We start from the raw sequence: 22,258 nt of genomic DNA on the forward strand, positions 1-22,258 counted from the left end.
GTAGGTCCTGAAAATTTCTAACAAGTAACATTCCCACTGAAATTTCGAGGGATTTTGTTATTCAAAATTCCTAATTTCATGGAAAAATCAATGGGAACTGTAAATGTCAGTTTAAAGGGAGACTACTATAAGTTTTAAAAGTCGCGGGGAGTGAGATTTCTCATGCATTGGAGATCTATTATATATGTCTAAAAACGAGTAATTAGTGCAAAAAAATTAATTGTTTATTGTTCGTTTGCTCTGCAGACGCTTAAAATGTTTAAAATAGTGGAGGGCCTCTAATTTTTGAGCTACAGAGGTTTTTATTTTTTGAACATTTTTCAAAAAATGTGTGCAATAAAAATTTTCGGGCTATTTTACATAAATGGTGTAATTTTTCGGAGGGTCAGATTAAGGGCCATAAGGATCAGATTAAGAGTCATGGTCAGATTAAGGGTCACATGGGTCAGATTAAGAGTCATAAGGATCAGATTAAAGTTTATAAGGTTTAGATTACGGTCCATAAGGGTTAGATTAAGGGTCAAAATAAGGATCGGATGAAAGGTCAAAATAAGGGTCAGAATAAGGATTATGTAGGTCAAATGGGGGTTGGCGAGCGGAACGAGCAGGGGGCGTAACCCTCTACTTTTCTATAAAAATTCGGTTCGCATTTTCTATACTTTTTTGTACGATTTTCTCAATGAAAAGAGACCAAAAATTTAGGGCAAAAAACTTTTAAAATTCGTGTCAAGGAATTCCTATAGAAAATGTCTCCTATAAAATAGTTTTCAATGGAAATTTTATAGCGAATTAGGTTTAGATTTTTCTATAATTTTTCTTCGTACGTGAAACAGGGGGATCAGCTAGTCAATGAACTAATAATTCTAAATTTATAATATCTCCTATCATTGCCTTATTTTATTCCCTCATCATATGTGATTTCAGTATTTACTATTTTTAAATGTTATTCAAATTTTATTCAATTAATCAGTCATTCGTTGTTTGACGGTCAGAAGCATTGACAGATATCCCATCGAAGTCTTCAGAACCTGGAAAAAAATTATTTTTCACTCATATGTTGATCCAGGAAATTGCGGTTTGAAATCATCAGCTCACAATGATGAATAAGTTTCTGGAGAAACCGCAGTATTTTCCAGCTGTGATTTTCAGTGGTCGGAGAGACCGGTATCCCACGAACAGCAGAGAACGCGCGTGGCGCGCTGGGAGATTGTACCAATGGCTGTCGTACACCGAGTAGCTGATTGATGAGCTCTAGAGGAGAGGATCAATGACAAAGGGGAGAATGTCATCTTATGTCAACCAAAAGCGTTCGGATTACCTCAACGAGCAGTTGATCTCCTATATAGCAGTAGACGAAGAGATGTAAAACTGTGTAGAAGACGTAAGTGACGGAAAATGCTGTTTCCAGGAATGTTATTTTTCCGGTTGAAGAACCCAAGAGACTCTAATTCCAATGCTAACTTGATTAATTCGTTGAATAATATTTAATATGAGTTCAGCAGGAATTCACGTTCGAAAGAAGTTGATAAAAAAGTTTAGGGAATTCTACATAAAATTACATTGAATTTCTATTGAATTTTTTTATTATTCTTCGATTGATTCTGTTGAAAAATTCCGCAACTTATCTGTGCATTTTTTTCAATAGAAATGTTTGATGGGAAATATTCTACAGAAAATTTCTTTTAAGTTTTTTAGTTTCATTTTTCAAATGAAGAAAGAAGAAAAATTTAGTAAAAAATAAATAAAAAATACGTTTCGAGGAATTTCTATAGAAAATTGATATTCCCATGTCTCAATAGAAAAATTTGTACAGAAACATGAAATTCTATTGATTTTTCTGTGAAAGAATTTCTGTTAGAGTTTTTCCATAAAAAAAATGCGCAATAAAGCAGCGGAATCCTTCGACTTGAATTTTCTATCGAATTTTTTTCGTACGAGATCCCTTTCTCTAAAACGGTCATTCTATCCATTCTTGACCACTCGACGCACTGCGCATGCGCGACGCGCGCAGTAGGATGCGCAGACGCGTCGGGAGTAAATTGGCTTGATTTTATTTAAAAAAATCCTGCCGGGGTATGTAATTCTCGACTCACCGTGATCAATGCGAACCCTTGGAAACAAAAGGTGAAAGTACAAATGAGCATCTGAGGTAGAAGAATCGAGCTGAACGAGTCTTCAATGACTCCGATGGAGTCATTCAATTTCTCGTGCCGTTTCACGATCGCTGCCAATTTTTCTCTGAACAAATCTGAACGACAGCCGACTTGGTCATCAGCTAGGTTCCTCAGAGCAAGTCCAATCACTGAGAACTGTCCACAAATGTGGAGGACCACGGCTGAAATCATGCAGTCGAAGACTGCATAAATGGTCATTGAGAAGTAAGTGCAGAAGCACTGGCCAATCCACATGGGTATGAAGTATTCAATTTTTCTAGTGTCGAATGGAAGCCGTGCGGGGTGCAGGAGACCCACGGCTAGGCGTGGGTCCAGGTCCGTGCGTTTCATATCTTCTATCCCGAAATATATCTGCGGAAAAATATCTCAAGATGAATATTTCCTGATAAATTTTTCTTTTTCTTCACATGTACCTTGTAAAAAATGTAGGCGACGAATAACGTATGAGTGATAACCCCCGATCCAAGTGATATCACTCGGCTCATTTTGGCGGTTCTCAGCATGGCCTCACGTTCTTCAAGGCTCCTCGGGGTGTTCCAGTCATCACTCATAAAATCAATAAGCATTCTAATTTCTTCACGGAATCGACAAACAATTTCTTCAAAATCGTAACAACTACAGGGAAACACAAAATTTCTGAATCTATGAACCTTTTCGGCGATATCGGAAGAGAAGTAGTTTAGCGAAGGCTAGGAATACTGGACCGTTGACGGACAGACACTCGATCACAGCGTCCATATTGCCCCAGTGGACAACGACACTAGCCGATTGCGGCAGGTAGATGAGAATAATGATACCGAGGGCACAAACCAATGATCTTTGGCGGCCGATTATTCCGGAATTGCGTCTGGGCCAGGCGCCCAGGACGTCGAGGCTGAAGCGGTTCCAACCGATCGCATAATTGAAATCTGCACGTACGAAAAAATTTCACAGACACACCTAGCCAATTAGCTAGAAAATTCTATTGGATTTCCATTAGCTTTCGGCCCATTGAAAAATGCCGCTGCTCACCTGCGCATTTTTTTTCAATAGAAATGTGCAATAGAAAAAATCAATAGAATTTGATTTTTCTGGACAATTCATTCTATTGAGATATTTTCTATAGAAACTTGTGGCCTCAAATTTTCTATATTTTTTTATTTACTTTTTTTAAAATGAAAATTCATGTCGAGGCAAATTTGTGTCGCGGAACTCCTATAAAAAATGTCTCAATAAAAAAAATCGCCTAGAAAGACAAAATTCTACTGAATTTTCCTATGAACTAATTTCTGGTGGACATTTTTACTAAAAAACTGCGCAGCAAAGCTGTGGAATTCTATAGAATCGGCCAAAAACTAATAGAAAAAATAATCCTATTGAACTTCTATTCCAAATTTTAATATTTTCAATCGATTCTATTGAGAAATTGCGCAGCTTATTTGCGCTTTTTTTTCAATAGAAATGTTCAATGGAAAATATTCTATAGAAAATTCTCAGCTCACATTTTCTCCGTTAAATTTTTTTTTGAATGAAAAGAGAAGAAAAATAGAAAAAAACATAAAATTCACGTCGAGGAATTGCTGTCGAAATTCAGAATAAAAGAAGTTGTACAGAAAAATGAAATTCCACTGATTTTTTTTATAAAATAGTCATTGGACATTTTCGATAAAAAAAAAACGCACAGTGAAGCCGCGGAATTCTTCAGTAGAATTAGTCAAAAACTAATAGAATTCTCCGTAGCAGTTCAACAGAAATTCTCTAGAATTTCCTATCGAATTCGCCAAATTTTTCTGTGAAATTCTCTTCGTTCGTGTGATCGAGTGAATTTTTCTTCACAAGTGCTTCTGATTTGTGCTATAATACAGCACCTTGGCTATAGCTCATGGTGAACTCACTGCGACGAATCGGGGAGTCACTAAAAAGAGCACTTCACCAACTATATTCTCCGATTATAGGATAATTTAATAGCTCTGGTGTAATTACACGTCTCATTTCATATGCAAATTACATAAAGACTCTGAGAAGTTGGGAATTTTTTACCTGGGGTGCATCAGTTGGAGGGGAGCATTCCTGCGGGGAGGTGAGACTGTTGTGGAATATATTCTTCACTACATTTTTTTTTCTCCGCAAGTTCTCGTTTTCCGAAAAATTTCAAAATTATTTTATTGATTTCCGTTGTATTGGAATGAATGAAAATTAGAAAATCAACAGTGACATGTGATGTATGTTCGATTTTATCATTCTTACTATAATGTTTCGACTATAAATATCGTTTCTGCATACACGTGAGCGCAGGGATTTCTAATTACACCTTCATCGATGAATCATCGATGAAAGTGAGAACCAATTATCGACAGATAATTGCTCCCTTTAGTCCCGAAATCATAATTTGTTCGAGTGATTTCTTGAAATCAAGAAGATTCCCAGAATCTAGTAGAAATTATGGAAATCATGAGAAATCGAAAGAACTCATGATTTCCAATTCTCATTGAAAAATCACAGAAATCCATGAAATCACAGGAACTCATCCTATTCTGGAAATCTGAGCCACCCGATTGAGGAGTGACCAGAGCCCCTCGGATAAATGTCTCGGGATCTACTGAAGCTGAAGTAATTCTCGTCACAATCTTTCTGTGACTATTTCACCATCTCCCTTCGATCCAGAGATAATCACCAAAAAATAAAATGCAAAGAGAAATTTGTATCAATGTCCTTTACCCTCATTCTCATACACAGTTCTATCCACTTGCGATTTTTCCTCTGTTTTCGTCATCGTGCTGAACTTTACGATTAACTGATGCTCTGGTGTTTCAGGCCCCGAAAATAGCGGAGCATGCCCGCTAGTGCGTATGAACTTTCTACGAGCAGCAACTTTCCAAACAAGAAGTGCAATTTGACCACTTGATGCCCATTCCCCCAATTCTCATGTCAATATTCAACTGGGATCGGAAACCAGAGCATTGGACTTTCGGGGGTGTTCAGTGCACAATAACAATGAAGCCACCAGCGATTTTGAAATTTCAGGGCGGTCTCCCCTTGAAAACGGGCAGATAAGCTGCGGAATTTTTCTAAAGCATCGGCCAAAACTAGTAGAAAGTTTAATAGTTGTTATTGTCATCTCCGGGGAAATACTACTCGGTTGTTAACATTCACGTCTTTTCTGTTGTTTGAGTTTAATTTAATGCTGTTAGCTATGCAGCTTCATACATAACTGGTTCAATTATTAACGGGACTAAACATTAATCGAGTCACGAGCCTGGTGAAGCTAAAATAATTAGCGAAACGTCGCAAAATGAAACTTAGATAAATGTTGTTTTCATTTTCTCCAACATCCCTTGATATTTATTGGATGTTTAACGTCAATGGAGATGAACCAGACCATAAATTAGTTCAAGTATTAGTGCTGAAGTTTTAATTAATCACACAGAAGTAGGCAAACAAATCACAGGTAAGATGGAATAATTATTCGTTGATTGCATGGAGAATTGAAATCAGTCACGTATGGGAAAATTTAATTGAACAACAGCTGTTCTTGAAACAGTTTTGTGCTACAAAGTTTTTATTTGAAAACATGACATAGAGAGATGTCATTACACCTTCATGGCGAGTAGTACTGATAGATAACTGGCTGCTGTTTTGACGATCTGAAAGGTCATTATCTGTTAGACTCCAGCAGTTTTCGTAATGACATTATTTCGATTTTTCTCACGTTTGCAAAAAGGGGAAGTGACAGAGCTGTGAATTTTCCCCCAGTTATTTTTTGCGGCAGGATGCATCGACTGGTGAAGATGAGAACTGCTTTCACTTCGTTAGGAGCCAGCTTGTACCATTGACTGTTGTATAGAGAAACACCAAAATTTGAGCTCTGAAATGAGATTTTACGTGTTACAGTATAATGTTGCCGTGATTGAAACGCGCACGCGCGGTAAATATTTCATAGAACAAGCTAGGGAATTCCGTAGGATATTCTGTTGGATTTCTATTGGACTTCTATCAAAAATTCTGCTAGTTTTGGCCGATTCTATTGCAGAATTCCGCAGCTCTATTGCGTTTCTTTTTTATAAAAAATTCCTAATAGAAACTATTCTGGTTGAGTTTTGGTCATTCGACAGCGAACAATTAATGAATAATTTTGAATCTTTAATCAATTCTCTCACTTTTCTGAAAAATGAAGGAAATGTTATGAATCGAATTTTTAGAAAAGTGAACAAATTTCTTGAATTATTCTAAAACTCCGAGAATGCTCTGCAAAAGATTAATAATTCTCTAAATTTGTCTCAAACGAAAAAAAAAAATCAGACAAAACCGGCGGATTTTCTAAATTTTTTAGAATTTAGATCAAATATGCAAGCCAACAAAAATGGAAGACAGGATCGGCTCAAACTAGCGAATTCACTCGGTTTTTCTATGAAATATTTTCGTACGGGTGGTTAATTGACCTCAGTCATCAATATATCTCCTGCCAGACAGTATACAAAAAAGTGGCCCAAATCATAAGTAGTGAAGACGAATAGAAAAATCATCTGGAACACTGGAAAATCTCCTTCAGTTTGCAACACCTGAAACGTTCAGGAAAAATACATCCTATCAATGGATCACGCACAAAAAAATTTAATAGAAAACCATGGCAAATTCGTTAGACAATTCTATTGAGGTATTTTCTGTAGAATTTCCTCTGCTCAAATTTTCTAAGGTTTTTTCATTCTATTTTTCATTTTTTTCCATCAAGAAAATCAAACAAAAAAATGTAGAAAATTTAAGCTGAGAACAGTCTATAGAAAATATCTCAACAGAATAAATTTTATCGAAAAAACTAATTCTATAAAATATTATGTATAGAACATTTCAATAAAATCGGCAAAAAACTAATCGAAAGTTTAGTAGAATTACAATTTAAAAAAGTTCTGTAGAAATGCATTAGAATTATTTAGTGAATTTGCTAGGTTTTTCTATTAAATTCTTTCGTGCGTGATATATCCCATTACTCATTACCGTGATTACCGCGAAACCTTGAGTACATGTGACGAAAATGCAATCTATTGCGGCAGCGAGAAAAATTTTATTGAAGTTCTCCTCGATCTCTGATGTTCGTCTGTAAAATGATGAATTTTTATTGAATAAGAGTTAATGTCGAGAAGACAATATTTCATTTTTCCTCACTCATTGAGCTGCTCATGTCTCTCGACAATTTTCCCGAGTCTTCTCCAGAATTCACGGGGATTTCCCATAGTTTCATTATCAACAATTCCCTCTAATCTGAGACGCAGTAATTTCAGTTGACCACACTGATGGAATACAAACATTCCTAAGAAGCTAACAGGTGAAGAGTACCCAGCCATTGATATATAAGTGCAGAAAAATTGGCCTATCCAGATCGGGATGAAAACAGACCGTGATGAAGTATCGAAAGGAAAAACGCAACTGTAGAGAAAACCAATTGATAATCTTGGATCGACGTTAGGATCATTTCTGAGTGCCAATCCTGCTAGTATCTGAAATGATTAAATGATTAGGATTGCGAATGAAAACGAGTGGGAAATTGCTGAGAAAGAAGAAGAAAAAAGAGAAACAGTTGTACAATGTTTGACATTTTTTGAAATTTCATGGAAAATATTATAGTAAATCTCATGAGAGTGACATTGAATCGAGTTTATGGCAAAAATGGCTAGGAAATTTCAAGTTTCAAGTAGAACTTACAGAAATTCATGAATTTTCAGTGGAACATGAATATTCAGAAACAAAATGACATGAATTTTCAATTTCTCCCTGAATTTTTCGGATTTTTCTGAATTTTCACGGAATAATTGAACTGAAAAATCAAATATTTTATTGATTTCTAGATCATTTGAACAGAAAATCAATGAAGTATTTGATTTACTAGAAAAGGAAGGCGCCCCTCGCGCGCGCATACTTAAGCTAGCATTGTATTTTTTATCCTTTCATTTATTTTTAAAAATAATAAAAGTAACAGTAAATAATCAAAGGAACATATACTTTGATGTCAAGTTTCTAACATGACTTTTTGCAGCTAGAATTATATTATTTCACACTAAATGATTATTTCATGTCACAAAAAAGTTAAATTCAGTAGCGAAGTGGTAAACCGGTTCAAGTCGACTTATCTCCCAGTTGAGTTTTTGAGGAATATTTCCGAATCTAATGGACATAGTGAAATTTTCGTAATTACATTTGTTATAGCTCTCAATCGGCTCTATAAAAAAGGTTATAAGAAAAATGTTGCCATCTCCCTTAGATTCCGAGATATTTATTGAAAACTGGTCAATAGTCAAAATAGACTTATAACGTTTTACCACTTCGCTACTGAATTGTTCCATAAAGTAGCTAAAATTTCTGTGGAACTTGAGAACGAGAAAAATTTCCGAAATTTGGCACGGAAAATGCATACAAAAATTTTTAACAGTGTATAGAGAGATGAAATTTTAATTTTTCCTATGAAATACTTTCCATTGGACATTTTTTATTACAAAAGAAGTTCAATGGAAATGCAATAGAATTTTCTGTCGGATTCGTTAGGTTTTCCTATGAATTTTTTTCGTCCGTAGTTCACCCGAAGGTCTGTCATATCTGAGAATAGCTCACCTGCACAGAAACGAATACTATAAAGAGGCAAATAGTCCCGTAAAAACTGAGGGACGAAATCAATCTGATAATTTTCGTCATCTTCATCATTTCCTCGTGCTCCTCAACTGTTCTCTCCATCAACCAATCTTCAGCCATCATCTTCAGTAATTTCTGAACAGCTGTTGATCGTCGGCAAAAAATATTCTCCAATAATTTTTGTGATAACATAAGCGACACAACGGCAATGGAAATGTCACCGTGCGAGATAATTTCATTAAAAAAATAGTGAATTTGCTAAATAATTCTATTGGATTTCTATTGAATGTTTATTAATGTTGTCTGCACGTTGTTTTTCAGTAAACTTGTTCAATGGAAAATATTCTATAGAAAAAATCACTAAAATTCGATTTTTCCGTACAACTCTTCTTTCGTTCTATTGAGATAATTTTTTTGCAAAATTTTCTCGGCTCAAATTGTCTGTTTCGTTACTTAATTTTTGCAATGATGAGAAAAGGAAAATTTTTAAAAACTTGGAAGAGCCATGTCTAAATTACTAAATAATTTCGAGGGGACAATTTTTTTTTGGAAAAAAAATATTTCTTTCTCGTCAATGTATTCTTCTCAAATGATTGTCGTACTGCAGATTATATTGTTTCCTGACAACAGCTGAAATTCTTCTAGAGATATTTCTGATGATCACGATAAAAATTTAATTTTTTTAAAGATATTAAATTTCCTTCTATCAAATTCATTCATTTGCGGCAAGGAAATCTGTTCCACTCCACCAAATAGTCTCACATGGACCATATAGTTTTTCGACAGCGCTAATTTTTTCCCTGAGTGCAATAGAACTCGCAAAAAATGGACAGAATTTTCACCAGAAATCCAATAGAATGTTCTATCGAATTCGCTGTTTTCCTATGGAATTCATTCGTGCGTGCATGCTTACTGGGTCGCTGAATGCCAAGCCAAACTAGCTCCAGAAGTGAAAGACTTATAGCCAAATTCACGGACAAACACTCGATGAGAGCATTGAGATCTCCCCGAAACACTGGTACACTAGCCGACTGCGGTAGAATATTAAAAAGAAAAAGAGCGAGCCCATTCAAGAATATTCGATTCCTCATGAAGAAGTTGTCATTGTCCTCAGGCCAGCCCCCAATCGCGTGCATCATGACACGATTCCATCCGTATGAATAAACAAAATCTGAACAGAAATAAAAGTTAATGTTCTGTTGACTTCAGTGGAACGAGTCAAGTTCAATCGAATTGAGGATTAATTGTTGATTAATATCTTCGAAACAGAAGCATTAGAAAATGTATCTGCAGGAGTTTCGTTATCTCCCTTCAATCCCGAGATGATCAACAAAAACTAAAATGTGAAGAGACGTTTTGATCGATGTCATTTACCCTCATTCTCATACACAGATCCATTCACTTGTGATTTTCCCCCTGCCTTCGTCATCGCGCTGAACTTTATCATCGACTGATGCTCTCTGATATTTTAAACCTCGCAGGAAGCACGCATGCCCGGTAGTACACATTAATTTTCGATACGCAGCAATTTTTCAAACAAGAACTGCAATTCGATCATTTAATATTCATTCTTCGAGTTTTCAATATTCAAGGGGAAATGGATGCCAGTGCATTGTGCTCCCGAAGTTGTTCATACACGTATGAAAAATAGCAACAGGATGATCTCATCGTCTTTCTTCATACGTATAAAAAGATTTTACACAAAAACGTTGCGAATTCGCTGGACAACTCTATTGAGTTTCTATTGAACGTTTTAGTAGTTTTTGGCCGGTTCTATTGAAGTGTTCAATAGAAATCGAATAGAATGCCCCAGGTTTTTCTATTAGATTTGTTCGGGCGTGGAATTTCCGAAGCGGACATCTCAAATTATATAAATACGATGTCACTAAGAATTGGTGACAAAATTACCGAATTTCAGAATTTTGCGCTCAGTGATCTCTTTTACAAAAAAAAACGTGTAACTTCTTTGTCAGCGTTTTTTGATAATAATATATGTAATAATACATATAATATATATAATCCATAAAATTATAGTTAAGTTTAACCAATGATATTTGAAAAAATAAATTCAGTTGTGAAGTGGTAAAACGGTTCAAGTCCATTTCGATTATTGGCCAGTTTTCAACGAATATCTCGGAATCTAAGGAAGATAGCAACATTTTTGTTGCAACCTTTTTTGTAGAGCCGATTGAGAGCTACAATAAATGTACTTATGATAATTTCGCTATCTTCCTTAGATTCGCAAATATTTTTCAAAAACTCAACTGGGAGATAAGTCGACTTGAACCGTTTTACCACTTCGCTACTGAATTATAACAATTTCATTGACTAAAATAAATTCCTGAAAATTACTGAGATGTCCCTAAAAACAACTTTTATTTTTCTGTGAATCAGGGTGTCATCAGTTTTGGAAAATGACCTGTGCAGAAGCAATTTATGACCTGAAAAATGTCAAATGTTGGGACCTTCGTTAAATGGTAAGTCAGGATAAATAATAATCCAAGTGTTACTTTTCAAGCTTGCAATCGTCATTCGCTCTGTCAAAACATTCATTTTATCGAGTAGAAATTTGCAAACATTATTCTGAGAATCCAGTTTCTCGTCATCTGATACAGCTACAACAATTGTTGAATAAAAACACTTTTTGCTACAATGTTTTGAATATGGATACTTCTTCCGTCTGAATGTGACTAAAGTGTCATCACACTTTCATGGCGAGTAGTACTGATAGGTAACTGGCAGCGGTTTTGACGACCTGAAAGGTAATTCTCGCTTAAACTCCATCAGTTTTCATAATGACACTATTTCGATTGTTCTCACGTTTGCAAAAAGGGGGAGTGATAGAACTGTGAATTTTCCGCCCGTTATCTGTTGTGGCATGATGCATCGACTAGTGAAGATGAGAACTGATTTCGCATCGGTGGGAGCTAAATTGTACCATTGACTGTTGTACATTGAGACACCAAAATTTGAGCTCTGAAATGAGATTTGACATGTTACAGTGTAATGTTGACATGATTGAAACGCGGTTAATCGACCTCAGTCATCAATATATCTCCTGCCATACAGTATACAAAAAAGTGGCCCAAATCATAAGTAGTGAAGACGAGTAGAAATATCATCTGAAGCACTGGAAAATCTCCCTCAGTCTCTTGCAGCAACTGGAACAATCAGGGAAGATATACAATCAAGCCAAAAATCAATAGTCTCCTTAATGAATGAATATTTTCAATCACTCATTACCGTTATAACTGCGAATCCTTGAGTGCAAGTTGCAAAAATACAAACGAGTGTAGCAGCGAGAAAAATTTTATTGAAATTCTCCTCGATCTCTGATGCTCGTCTGCAAAATTATAAATTTTTATTCGATGAGAGTAAAAGTAGAGGAGGCAATATTTCAGTTTTCCTCACTCATTCAGATGCTCGTGTCTCTCGACAATTTCTCCGAGTTTTTTCCAGAATACCCGGGGATTTTCCATCGTTTTTTCATCAACAATTCTCTCTAATCTACGACGCAGCACTTTCAGTTGGCCACACTGATGAAACACAAACATTCCTAAGAAGCTGTCCGGTGAAGAATACCCAGCCATTGACAAGTAAGTGCAGAGAAATTGGGCTATCCAGATGGGGATGAAAACAGCTAGTGGAGAAGTATCGAAGGGGAAAACACAGGTGTAGAGAAAACCAATTGATAGTCTTGGGTCGACGTTGGGATCATTTCTGAGTTCGAATCCTACGAGAATCTGAAATTATTCAATAATTAGAGGTCAAAGTTTCCTTTGAATTTTGAAAATGTTTGTCGCAACGCAGTTCACCTGCACAGAAACGTATGCTGCAAAGAGACAGAGAGTCCAGTAAAAACTGAGTGACGAAATAAGTCTGATGATTTTAGTCATCTTCAGCATTTCCTCGTGCTCCTCAAGTGTTTTTTCCATCAACCAGTCACCAGCCATCAGCTTCAGTAGATTCTGAACAGCTGTTTATCATAAATGAAATTATTCTTCACCCAATTTCCAAAAAGCGAGGGGTTATTCGCGATTTCATAGGGTTTTAGCCCCGATTTCATGATTTCAAATTATTTCAAATTACGTCAAGTGGTAGCAAATTAATTATAAATGTCGATAATAAATTTTCATTGTTTTCCATACGTTTCAAAATAAATCAAAATAAAATTGGTCATCTCACTGATTTGGTGATTTCTCCAGTGAAAAACCTCTCGCCCAAACGGTAACATAACGACGCAAAAATCGTATTTACTAGATCGTTGAACTCCGAGCCAGACGATTTTCAGAAGTGACAGATTAACCGCAAGATTCACTGAAAAACACTCGATAAAAGCATTGAGATCTCCCCAAAACACAGCCGCACTCGCTGACTGCGGTAGAATAACAAAAAGCATAAGTGCAAGGCCATTCAAAAATATTCGATTCCTCATAAAGAAGTTGTCATTGTCCTCAGGCCAGCCCCCAATCGCGTGCATCATGACACGATTCCATCCGTATGAATAAACAAAATCTGAACAGAAATAAAAGTTAATGTTTTGTTGACTTCAGTGGAACGAGTCAAGTTCAATCGAATTGAGGATTAATTGTTGATTAATATCTTCGAAACAGAAGCATTAGAAAATGTATCTGCAGGAGTTTCGTTATCTCCCTTCAATCCCGAGATGATCAACAAAAACTAAAATGTGAAGAGACGTTTTGATCGATGTCATTTACCCTCATTCTCATACACAGATCCATTCACTTGTGATTTTCCCCCTGCCTTCGTCATCGCGCTGAACTTCAGCATCGACTGATGCTCTCTGGTATTTTATACCTCGCAGGAAGCACGCATGCCCGGTAGTACACATTAATTTTCGATACGGAGCAATCTTCCAAACAAGAACTCCAGTTTTACTATTTAAAATTCATTCCTGGTTTCTCACATCAATATTCTGGTGATAACCAGTCGTAATCCAGTGAATACGTGGTTCCGATGTTGTTCACAGTGAAAGAATGGATGGGAAAGCTGGTCTTTCAGTGTTCATGGAGATATTATATCGTAAATTTCGACGAAATCGAGATCGATTCGAAATTTTGTTTTCGGAGAATGAATAATTAGGAAAAACTGATTAACATTAAACTCCCGCTGAGTGTTAATTGTAAGAATGATAACTCTCTCTTTAAAAAAATTAGTTTATTTCATCCACAGCTAGCCTGTTAGCACTCATACACGTGAATTAATACGAACAATTAAAATTATTTAAATTAAAAACTTAGTTTTCTACGTAAATCGAGGGTGAAATAAATACATGTGTACCAGGCATTCTCACAATGATTAAATAATACAATATATCATATGTCTAATAATATAAGCGACATGTGCACATTGTTTTTGCAGTCTGACGTTACTACGCTAAATTCAGGTGTGCGAGGGATTTCCATCACGCAAGAAGATGTTTCATGAAAAAACTTAGCGAATTCGATAGAAAAAACATTTCTTCCACCTCCAATTCTTCCCTTTCATTGAAAAAATGAAACAAAAAAACTTGAGTCGAGGAATTTCTATACAAATTACCTAAATAGGATACGTTGTAGGAAAAAATCGAATTATAGTGATTTATTCTATTCTACTTTCCATTGGACATTTGTATTGATAAAAATGCGCAGATAAGACACAAAATTTTTCAATAGAATGGGCCAGACTAATAGACAGTTCAATAGAAATCCAGTAAAATTTTCTATACATTTTTTTCTGGCGAGCGATTGCAAGAAAAAAATTCGTCGAAGAACATTCGACAGAAAATTCTGTTGGATTTCAATTAAACTTCTACTGAGAATTCTATTAGCCTTTACTACCCGTTTTTCATCCAATGGAAACTGTTTTCTAGAATAAATCAGTAGAATTTCATCTTTCTATACAATTTTCTGTAGAAATTCCTCGACATGAATTTTCCGAGTTTTCTCCACTCTGGCTTCCTTTTGCATTAAAAAAATCAAACAAAACCTCAATAGAACAACTTGCATAGAAAAATCGGTTCTTATTAATCTTTTTCTATAGAATATTTTTGATTTGACAAATCTATTGAAAAAGAATGCGATAACTCCACGATAACTTGTGGATTTTTTCAACAGAATGGGTGAAAAACTAATAGAAAGTTCAGTGGAAATCGAATAGAATTGTATAGCGAATTCGTTAAATTTTTCAATGCAATCTTTTCGTGCAAAATCCGTCGGGTTCTCCAATAATCTCCAAACCCAGTGGAAAATTCCCCCCGATATTAAAACATTTGTCTCCACGAGAAAAATAATAGAATGATTTTCTTCTGTTCCAGTGGCTGACCACTCGCGATACTGATCTGGAGATATTTCTAGCCTAGAAGAAGACGTCAGTGGGACGTGTCTGTGGACACTGGAATCTCGAACAGTCGTGTCTTCTTACGGCCTCCATGACCTCCTGGAAGTGACTCGACACCTGAACAGCCGCCCCAGGCTGAATCCTACGGACAAAACAAAAGGTGAACAGTCGACGGGGGGCGAAATTACGGCGTTAGAAAGCGGTGAGAGAGTCGAGCCGTCCGTGTATGAAAATGGAACAATTAGGGTGTATTACGAAGTCGGTAATTACTCTCAATGTAAATAGTTGCGTAACTAATGGTTGAGAGTAGTGGGTTCTTGGGCGATTATGATATGTGGATTATTACGCAGAGTGGGGGACTATTTCATGAAAATCGAATAGAAATAACACAGACGAACAAATTTATTAGAAAAACCCAGCGAAACAATTCTGTGCTTTAAATGAATTTAGTTATAGCTTAAAATTACATAATAATAGTCGCATAAAATTTTTGGTCTTCAATTCTTAATTTTTCTCATTTATTCTATTTATTCTATCCAAAGACAAGGATAAAAGTCGAATTTATAGTCGTTAGAAATTTTCTATAGTGTTTTTTCATACGTGCCCACATAAAAAAATACATTAAAAAATTATATTGTGGGCTAATTCATTTTATATCGTTCAAATTAATAACGAATATATCAAAAAAATATAGAGACTATATATTTTTTATATAAATTGGGCTAAATTGAAATATTTTTTAATATATTGTAAAATACGAGATATTTGATAAGAATAAATGTTTATTAAAAGAATTTTGGAGCAAAATAAATAATAAAAAGAAGAACAAAAAGGATTGACGCGTCCGCGGACTAGAAAACAAGATGAAAGAATAACGAGAAAGAGACGATCGTACATGAAGGTAGTTGAGAGGGAGGAGAAGGGCAAATACATAACAATATTTTTCAAAATATAAATTTTTCCGTCTGGGTAACTCCGCGAATCGCTCTCAACTTGAAATTAAAGATGTTTCTACGAAAAAAAATGATTGCCGTGTGAAAAACGACGGAGCTTGATATATACAGAAAATTTGAAATGAAGAAGTAGCTAGAAGCCGAGTAGCTCAGTTGGGAGAGCACCCGACGTGTACATATTGTAAATAATGACTGTTATTAAATAAAAATTTGGTTAAACCAAAAAAATAGGAGAGCACCCGACGCATAATCGGAAAGTCTCGGGTTCAAATCCCGGTCTGGACTACCCATTTTTCAGTAGATTTTTCCTGTAAACTAATAACGAGAATCATTCTGGCCCCCTCCTACCTCCCCCAAAATCCTATCCAACAATATCCTGTGACGTCACAAGACGCGGAACGCTGTACAAACTTCCGCCTTCAGTGGAAAAAGAATTGTTCACCGCTTGTTGAGTCCTAATGCGCAGTTTTTCCAACTTTCTCACCACGAATAAACCCCATTATCTGACATAATTCCAAAAATCTCCATCACGCATTACCCAATCACTAAATCCACCGAAACCATAAAAGACCACCAGCAGTGAAAGGTCTAATTCCCCAATAATTTTTGTTTTGCCCTCCTCAATCATTCATCCACACACGGACAGTGAAACTGTGTTAAGAGGTAAAAGTTGAATCAGTCAGTGGGACGTGCGGTGTGCGGGCGAAAGCAGGAGAAGAAAGTTATCCGCGTGTGGTACAGTTGTGCCCAGTCAGACCCATAACCCACACTATTGAAGGAAAAAAATAAATCTCACACACCTTCGGCCACTGACATTCATTCAGACGATTGGAAATAATCAATGCTGTACTGTTTACGCGAGACACGAGTCGAGCGTTTCTCCCAGACACTTTTTTTATTGATGGGTTAGAGGTTGTCGAGGCCATTAGTAACCGCCACATCATTCGTTAGTCATTAGTCATCATCAATACTAGATATTGACTATTCATTTTTCATTCGAGCCATGGGGTTTCACTAATGGACAACTTACAGGCGAAGAAGCGACTCCATCTTCTTTTCCATGAGCATCGAGGCGTCGCCGCTATGTTGAATCATGGCGTCGCAGAATATTCTCTTGGCACAGGGAGTGTGCGTCCACTCCCCATTGACATGCGCATCGGATATCTCGGAGTTGCGGAGATTCTGGAGGGCATCCCCCAGCTCTCTGTCGCTCAGGCTTCTCCTACTTCGTCTTGCGTCAGCCAGATCGTCGTCGGGAAGACTGTTGTCCTCGAAGAGGAGAAGGAGGTCGTTCTTGCTGGCCGGTATGTCAACCTCGATTATATCCACCAGGTTGTCCGCCCCGGTTCTCCTCAATCGTCTGCTCCTGGTGTCGTCTTCGTCGGTGGGAAGGACGAACAGATTAGGATCGTCCAGACTCCTCTTTCGTCTTTCGTTTCTTGGGCTGTCGCCCTCCTCGGCAGCATTTAGAGTCCCTAGCTGACGCGATCTCAGTCCGTCAGACGCCCCCTGAAGGGCCCTCCGGTTCTCCACTTCCTCGCTGTATTCATCATTCTCGTCAGATCGCCTCATCACATCGACGTCCAGAAACCTTCCGACAGCAACTGCACCGATTCCCAGAGCAGCGCCAGACGCCACCAGACCCAGAGCGGGGATCAGAATAGATGACCCTGGGGGGACCATTCCCACCTTGTTCTGCGCCTCTTGACCTCTGGAGAGCCCCAGATTCTGGGAGATCTTCTGAGTCGCCTCCACCAGAGGATCAAAAACAGGCTTTGTGAACTGGGAGACCTTCTCAACTCCCGTCGAGAACTGATTCTTCAGGTTCTCGGATATCTTCACCCAAAATGGCGGCTCCGAGGGCCGCTTCAGACCGTAGAACTGCTGGTTTGGATAGTAGTTCTTCGCGCTGTACGAGTCGATGACGTTTTTGTCATTCAGCACGTACTTCTTCTTGTGTCTCTGCTCTGTGAAGGAGTTCTGGTTCTCTGGGAAGTTGTCTGGCCGTTTCTTCTCGATCTTCAAGATCTTTGCGGGCTGAACACCCAATTCTGGGTGCGCGTATTGGAGAACTGGGGCGCGGGCTCCGGGCTTTAGCGTCAGCGGAGCGATCTTCTGGCTCTCTGGCGTGTACATCTGGGAGTTTGGGTAGGTCTGTGTGGATTCTGGGTGCAGCATCCGCTTTTGGATGTTTGAACGGTAGTGCTCGTTACCGGTCTCGTAGATATCGGCGTTTAGGGCCACGTTTCGGTGGCGTCGGGGGTCCCACTCGTAGTAGACGTTGCGCGGCTCCTCGTCGAAGTTTCGGCCGTACCTGCGAAGCCAGAGTTCCGGGGTTAACGCCTGTTGGTGGGTGCTGTGTTTGAAATAAGGGTTTACGTCTGTCTGTCTGTCTTTGTAATTGATTCGATTATTTACGGTATTTTCATATTTCTCTTCATTGAATTATCGGTAGTGAGAATTTTGAAAGATTGCGAAGTGCGGGGACAACTCGGCGACATTAATTTTCAGCCGAAAGGATGACGAAATCTGAGGGATACAGTTTCTGTTGCATTTCTAGTGAACTTTTTGCTAGTTTTTGGCCGATTCGGTCGAAAAATATAAGTTTTCAATGGAGAATATTCTATAGAAAAAAAATTGTTCTATAGAAATTGTCTGGCTCAAGTTTTTGAAGTCTTTGTTTGATTTCTTCAAGGACATCCAAGTATTTGAGCTATTTTTTCTTCAGTGGAATGCATCAATTTCCGAACATTTTATAATGACGTTATTATCTAAACTTTGCAGGTCTAAATTTGAATCTCGATATTGAATCGTTAGAAAATATCTTAAAAATCTGAAAAAATTACAAGGTTTACTTTTGGGGGAAGAGTGATAAAATAACTTAGAAATTGCGATTTTTGAAAATTATGAGCATTTATATATTTATCTATATTCATCTATATTAATTTATGAACAATCAATTTTCCAAAATAAAAATCATTTGTTTGGAATCGTAAAAAATTTGTTCACATTCAGAATTTTACCAGAAATTGATTTCATGCCTCAAAAAATAGGGTTTCTGAAAATTTCAATTATTTATTTCTAAATAATACGAATGTTTACAGAAAATAATAATTATGTGCGACATGTAATTTGAATGACGCTGAATACTCATGATTTTTTAAAATCTTTTCTCACGGAATTCAATTGGCAAGTTTGATGATTGAAAATGGTTTGTACTAAACTGTAAAAGAAAATTTGGATATCCTTAAAGAAGATAGAAGAAGAATGGAATGGAGGAAACTAGGAAAATTCATGTCGAGGAATTTCTATAGACAATGTCTCATCCGAAAAAGTTGTATAGAAAAATTAAATTTCAATAATTTTTGATACACAATAGTTTCTATTAAACATTTACTATAAAAAACGCATGGTAAAGCTGCAGAATTTTCCAAGAGACCAAAAACTAATAGAATTTATTATTCTCTAGGAACTGCGTGAAATGAGTTGAAGGTGATCTGAAGAGAGTAAATAATTCTGAGAAATGTTCGACAACACGAAATGGCTGACGCCTCCACCTCGCACTTTCAAACCTTTCCTAAAATTATCTATCTTCTTCAGATTACTATTAACTCACTTCATCCGTTTTCTATAAAATGAACAAATTTTTAAGCAAGCTTTTCGATTTTTCCATCCCCTTTCGGCCGAGAATTCATAACCCAAAGTTTTCCCCGCACTTCAGTAGTTTTTTCACTCCAGAGGTCTCTTAACCAATGGACTTCAATCTCATGAATATGAAATGTCACAATTTTCTCACACACGTCTCACAACAAAATTTTAATAACATTATTAAAAAACAGTCATTCATAGAAAATAGCCACTAATCCATCAACATTAAGCAATTTCTCTCGATTTGTTCCCATTAAATATTGTGGAACATTGTGTCATTTCACATGAAATCTACTGAATTACACATTTCCGTAGAAATCATCAATTTTATCATGAGATTCCCCGAGAATGTTCCTCGATGTTAATTTCAATGAAGAGAAATTCTCTTTACATAAAGTTAGAAACCCACCTTCTATTGACATCCTGAAAGAACCTCTCGAATCTCCGTTTCTCGGAGCCAGCCTCACCGGTGCTGCCGGTGGCGTCCGGCGTGGCGGCGTCCGAAACTAATTTATTGTTGATGACCCGGGCATTTCTCCACGTCTCGATTTTATCGATGGGTTCGTCTGGCACTCGTTTTCCCTGGATCACGGGTATGCCGTCAGCATCGATGGACATCGGCGTTCTCTTCGGGAAGCTTTTGACGTTGATCTCGGAGCGGACGGTCACCTCTGGCGGGACGTTTTTGCCGTCCCGGTTCTTCGAGAGGTTAGCGCCGATGTTGGTTCTGGTGAGGGGGCGCGAGTGTGGGAGGACCGTGTAAGTCCTCCGTTGGTCCTGGGGCTCCAGGGTCCTGTCGTTTCGTTGTTGAAAGTTCCGGGCGAAGATCAAACCGTAATTCGTCCGCTCCTCGGTGGTGGCTCTGGTGGAGTCCGAGGGCAGGGGCTTCCAGCTCAGGTAGGACTCCGTCGTCGGCTCTAGGACGTTCAACGAACTGCTGTCCCTCAGGGGTGTCCAGCTGTCAGGATCGGCCTTCTGAGCGCTAGAGGGCGTCTGGGTGTTCAGTCTGAAGAACGTCGGCTCGTTCTTCTTCATGTCCTCGGCTTTTCTGTCCTCTGCAGACTTTGAAACGTTCTTTGAGTGATCGAAGCTGTCGGCTTTTTCCCGACGTTTCACGATCAGCGTCGCAATGTTTCCCTCACTCGTTCGGACTTGCAGCTCCTGGGTTTCTCCTGGAAGGCTTCTGCCGACCTTCAACATCGTCCTGGCGTAACTCGGCTTCGGCACCTCCGCCCGGATCACCAGGCACGTGGCCAGCATCGCCAACAACATCATCTGGAATAAAATATGGCTCAAGGTGAAGTTCCTTCGGACTTTCCTTTCCGGTCGAGTTTCTATGATAATTAGTCGGTTATACGTGAATGGCTTCGGGGATTTGCATACTTTCGATTGAATGCATATGCATGGAGACGCCGATACATTCTTTACGTGGTTTTAATGACCAATTGGGGTATTTGGGTTTAGCGCGGATTTCTTCATTTTTGGAAATTTGCGGAGGTGAATTTTTTTCAACTTCAGAATTTTTTAATGGTATTAGATTTGATGGAATGTCTTTTGAGAATTATTTGATCGTTTTTAAGGTAATGAATATTGTTATTTTAATTCTGACCCTTCTGGCCCTTACGAGAACCACTAATGAGAAATATTTCAGATTTCGAATTTGTTGACCCTTTTGAGATTCAGACCCTTCGGACCCTTAAGAATATCACTAACAGGACTTTAATTCTATTTCATAGAGATCTGGAACTTTATCCTTCTGACGCTTACGGAAATTATTAAAGAAAAATATATCTGAAACTTTGACCCTTCTGACCCTTACGAAAATGATTAATGAGGAAGATGAGATAAAATTGAGACCTTTTTGACCCAATATCACGAGAAAAATCTTCTCAAAATTTATTTCTTGACACTTCTGAAAATTCTTGTACGAAAAAATTAAATAGAAAAAACTAGTCAATTCGCTAGACAATTCTGTTAAACTTCTATTGAATTTTCTATTAGTTTTTGGGCGATTCTATTGAAATTTTCACTAGAAAAAATTCTACACCGTTAGAAAATTACTCCTGAAATTTCAAGTGAAAAATCTTGAAATTTTTAACAATCGCTCATTCATACGAAATTTTCATGTATTTTATTATTGAAAAATCTGTTGAATTCTGGAGTATTCAATGCAATTGCAATTTCCAGGTGCACGTGATAATGAAAATTATTAAATAATTTTCAAATTCAGGCAACAATTTCCCTGAATTTTCAAACCATTGAATTTCGGCAATGAGCTTGAAAATTCTAGATGTCATTGAAATATCACTGATAATCTAACATGGCAAACCAATTCTCCTGAATTTCCAAACCGAATGAGAGATTCCATGAACGATTTGATCTCAAATTGAATCCAAATTCACAACATTGAGAATTCAAATACAACTATTGCTTAATTTTCAAAAAAATTATAACAGTGGATAGAAAAAATCAAGAATTTTTTTTTACAGAATTTCCTTGACTCAAATTTTCCATTTCATTTCGTCAAGAAATTTCATTTTCTTGATG

The 22,258-nt window shown here is 37.3% G+C and overlaps 4 protein-coding genes across 5 annotated transcripts; all 4 read right to left on the minus strand.

The window, feature by feature from the left end:
• Positions 1-886: 886 nt before the first annotated feature.
• On the minus strand, positions 887-4,926 carry LOC107046803 (odorant receptor 22c-like). The gene is made up of 7 exons (XM_015269511.2): positions 4,872-4,926; positions 2,825-3,082; positions 2,588-2,748; positions 2,094-2,525; positions 1,319-1,444; positions 1,096-1,251; positions 887-1,028 (listed from the first exon to the last, which is right to left on the minus strand). Exons 1-7 carry the CDS (start codon positions 4,924-4,926, stop codon positions 963-965), a joined length of 1,254 nt encoding a protein of 417 aa, XP_015124997.1. The 3' UTR covers positions 887-962.
• An 817-nt stretch (positions 4,927-5,743) lies between these two features.
• On the minus strand, positions 5,744-10,214 carry LOC107046812 (odorant receptor 13a). The gene is made up of 8 exons (XM_015269524.1): positions 10,146-10,214; positions 9,685-9,942; positions 8,754-8,914; positions 7,314-7,645; positions 7,146-7,245; positions 6,593-6,712; positions 5,863-6,018; positions 5,744-5,797 (listed from the first exon to the last, which is right to left on the minus strand). The coding sequence occupies exons 1-8, from the start codon at positions 10,198-10,200 to the stop codon at positions 5,744-5,746; spliced, it is 1,236 nt and encodes a 411-aa protein (XP_015125010.1). The 5' UTR covers positions 10,201-10,214.
• Positions 10,215-11,381: 1,167 nt separating this feature from the next.
• On the minus strand, positions 11,382-13,548 carry LOC107046811 (odorant receptor 13a). 2 transcript variants are annotated; one of them, XM_015269523.1, is made up of 8 exons: positions 13,490-13,548; positions 13,029-13,286; positions 12,587-12,747; positions 12,183-12,514; positions 12,015-12,114; positions 11,810-11,932; positions 11,592-11,747; positions 11,382-11,526 (listed from the first exon to the last, which is right to left on the minus strand). In XM_015269523.1, the coding sequence occupies exons 1-8, from the start codon at positions 13,542-13,544 to the stop codon at positions 11,473-11,475; spliced, it is 1,239 nt and encodes a 412-aa protein (XP_015125009.1). In that variant the 5' UTR covers positions 13,545-13,548; the 3' UTR covers positions 11,382-11,472. The 2 variants fall into 2 exon arrangements, with proteins under 2 accessions (XP_015125009.1, XP_028982543.1); XM_029126710.1 differs by having other exon boundaries at positions 11,810-11,922; positions 12,008-12,114.
• A 1,072-nt stretch (positions 13,549-14,620) lies between these two features.
• Positions 14,621-21,110, minus strand: LOC107046804. Its single transcript, XM_015269512.1, has 4 exons — positions 21,095-21,110; positions 20,121-21,045; positions 17,094-18,419; positions 14,621-15,252 (listed from the first exon to the last, which is right to left on the minus strand). Exons 1-4 carry the CDS (start codon positions 21,108-21,110, stop codon positions 15,129-15,131), a joined length of 2,391 nt encoding a protein of 796 aa, XP_015124998.1. The 3' UTR covers positions 14,621-15,128.
• Between the last annotated feature and the right edge of the window lie 1,148 nt (positions 21,111-22,258).

Source organism: Diachasma alloeum, unplaced genomic scaffold (genome assembly GCF_001412515.2).
Source record: "Diachasma alloeum isolate Michigan unplaced genomic scaffold, Dall2.0 Dall_scaffold_02004, whole genome shotgun sequence".
NCBI lineage: Eukaryota > Metazoa > Arthropoda > Insecta > Hymenoptera > Braconidae > Diachasma > Diachasma alloeum.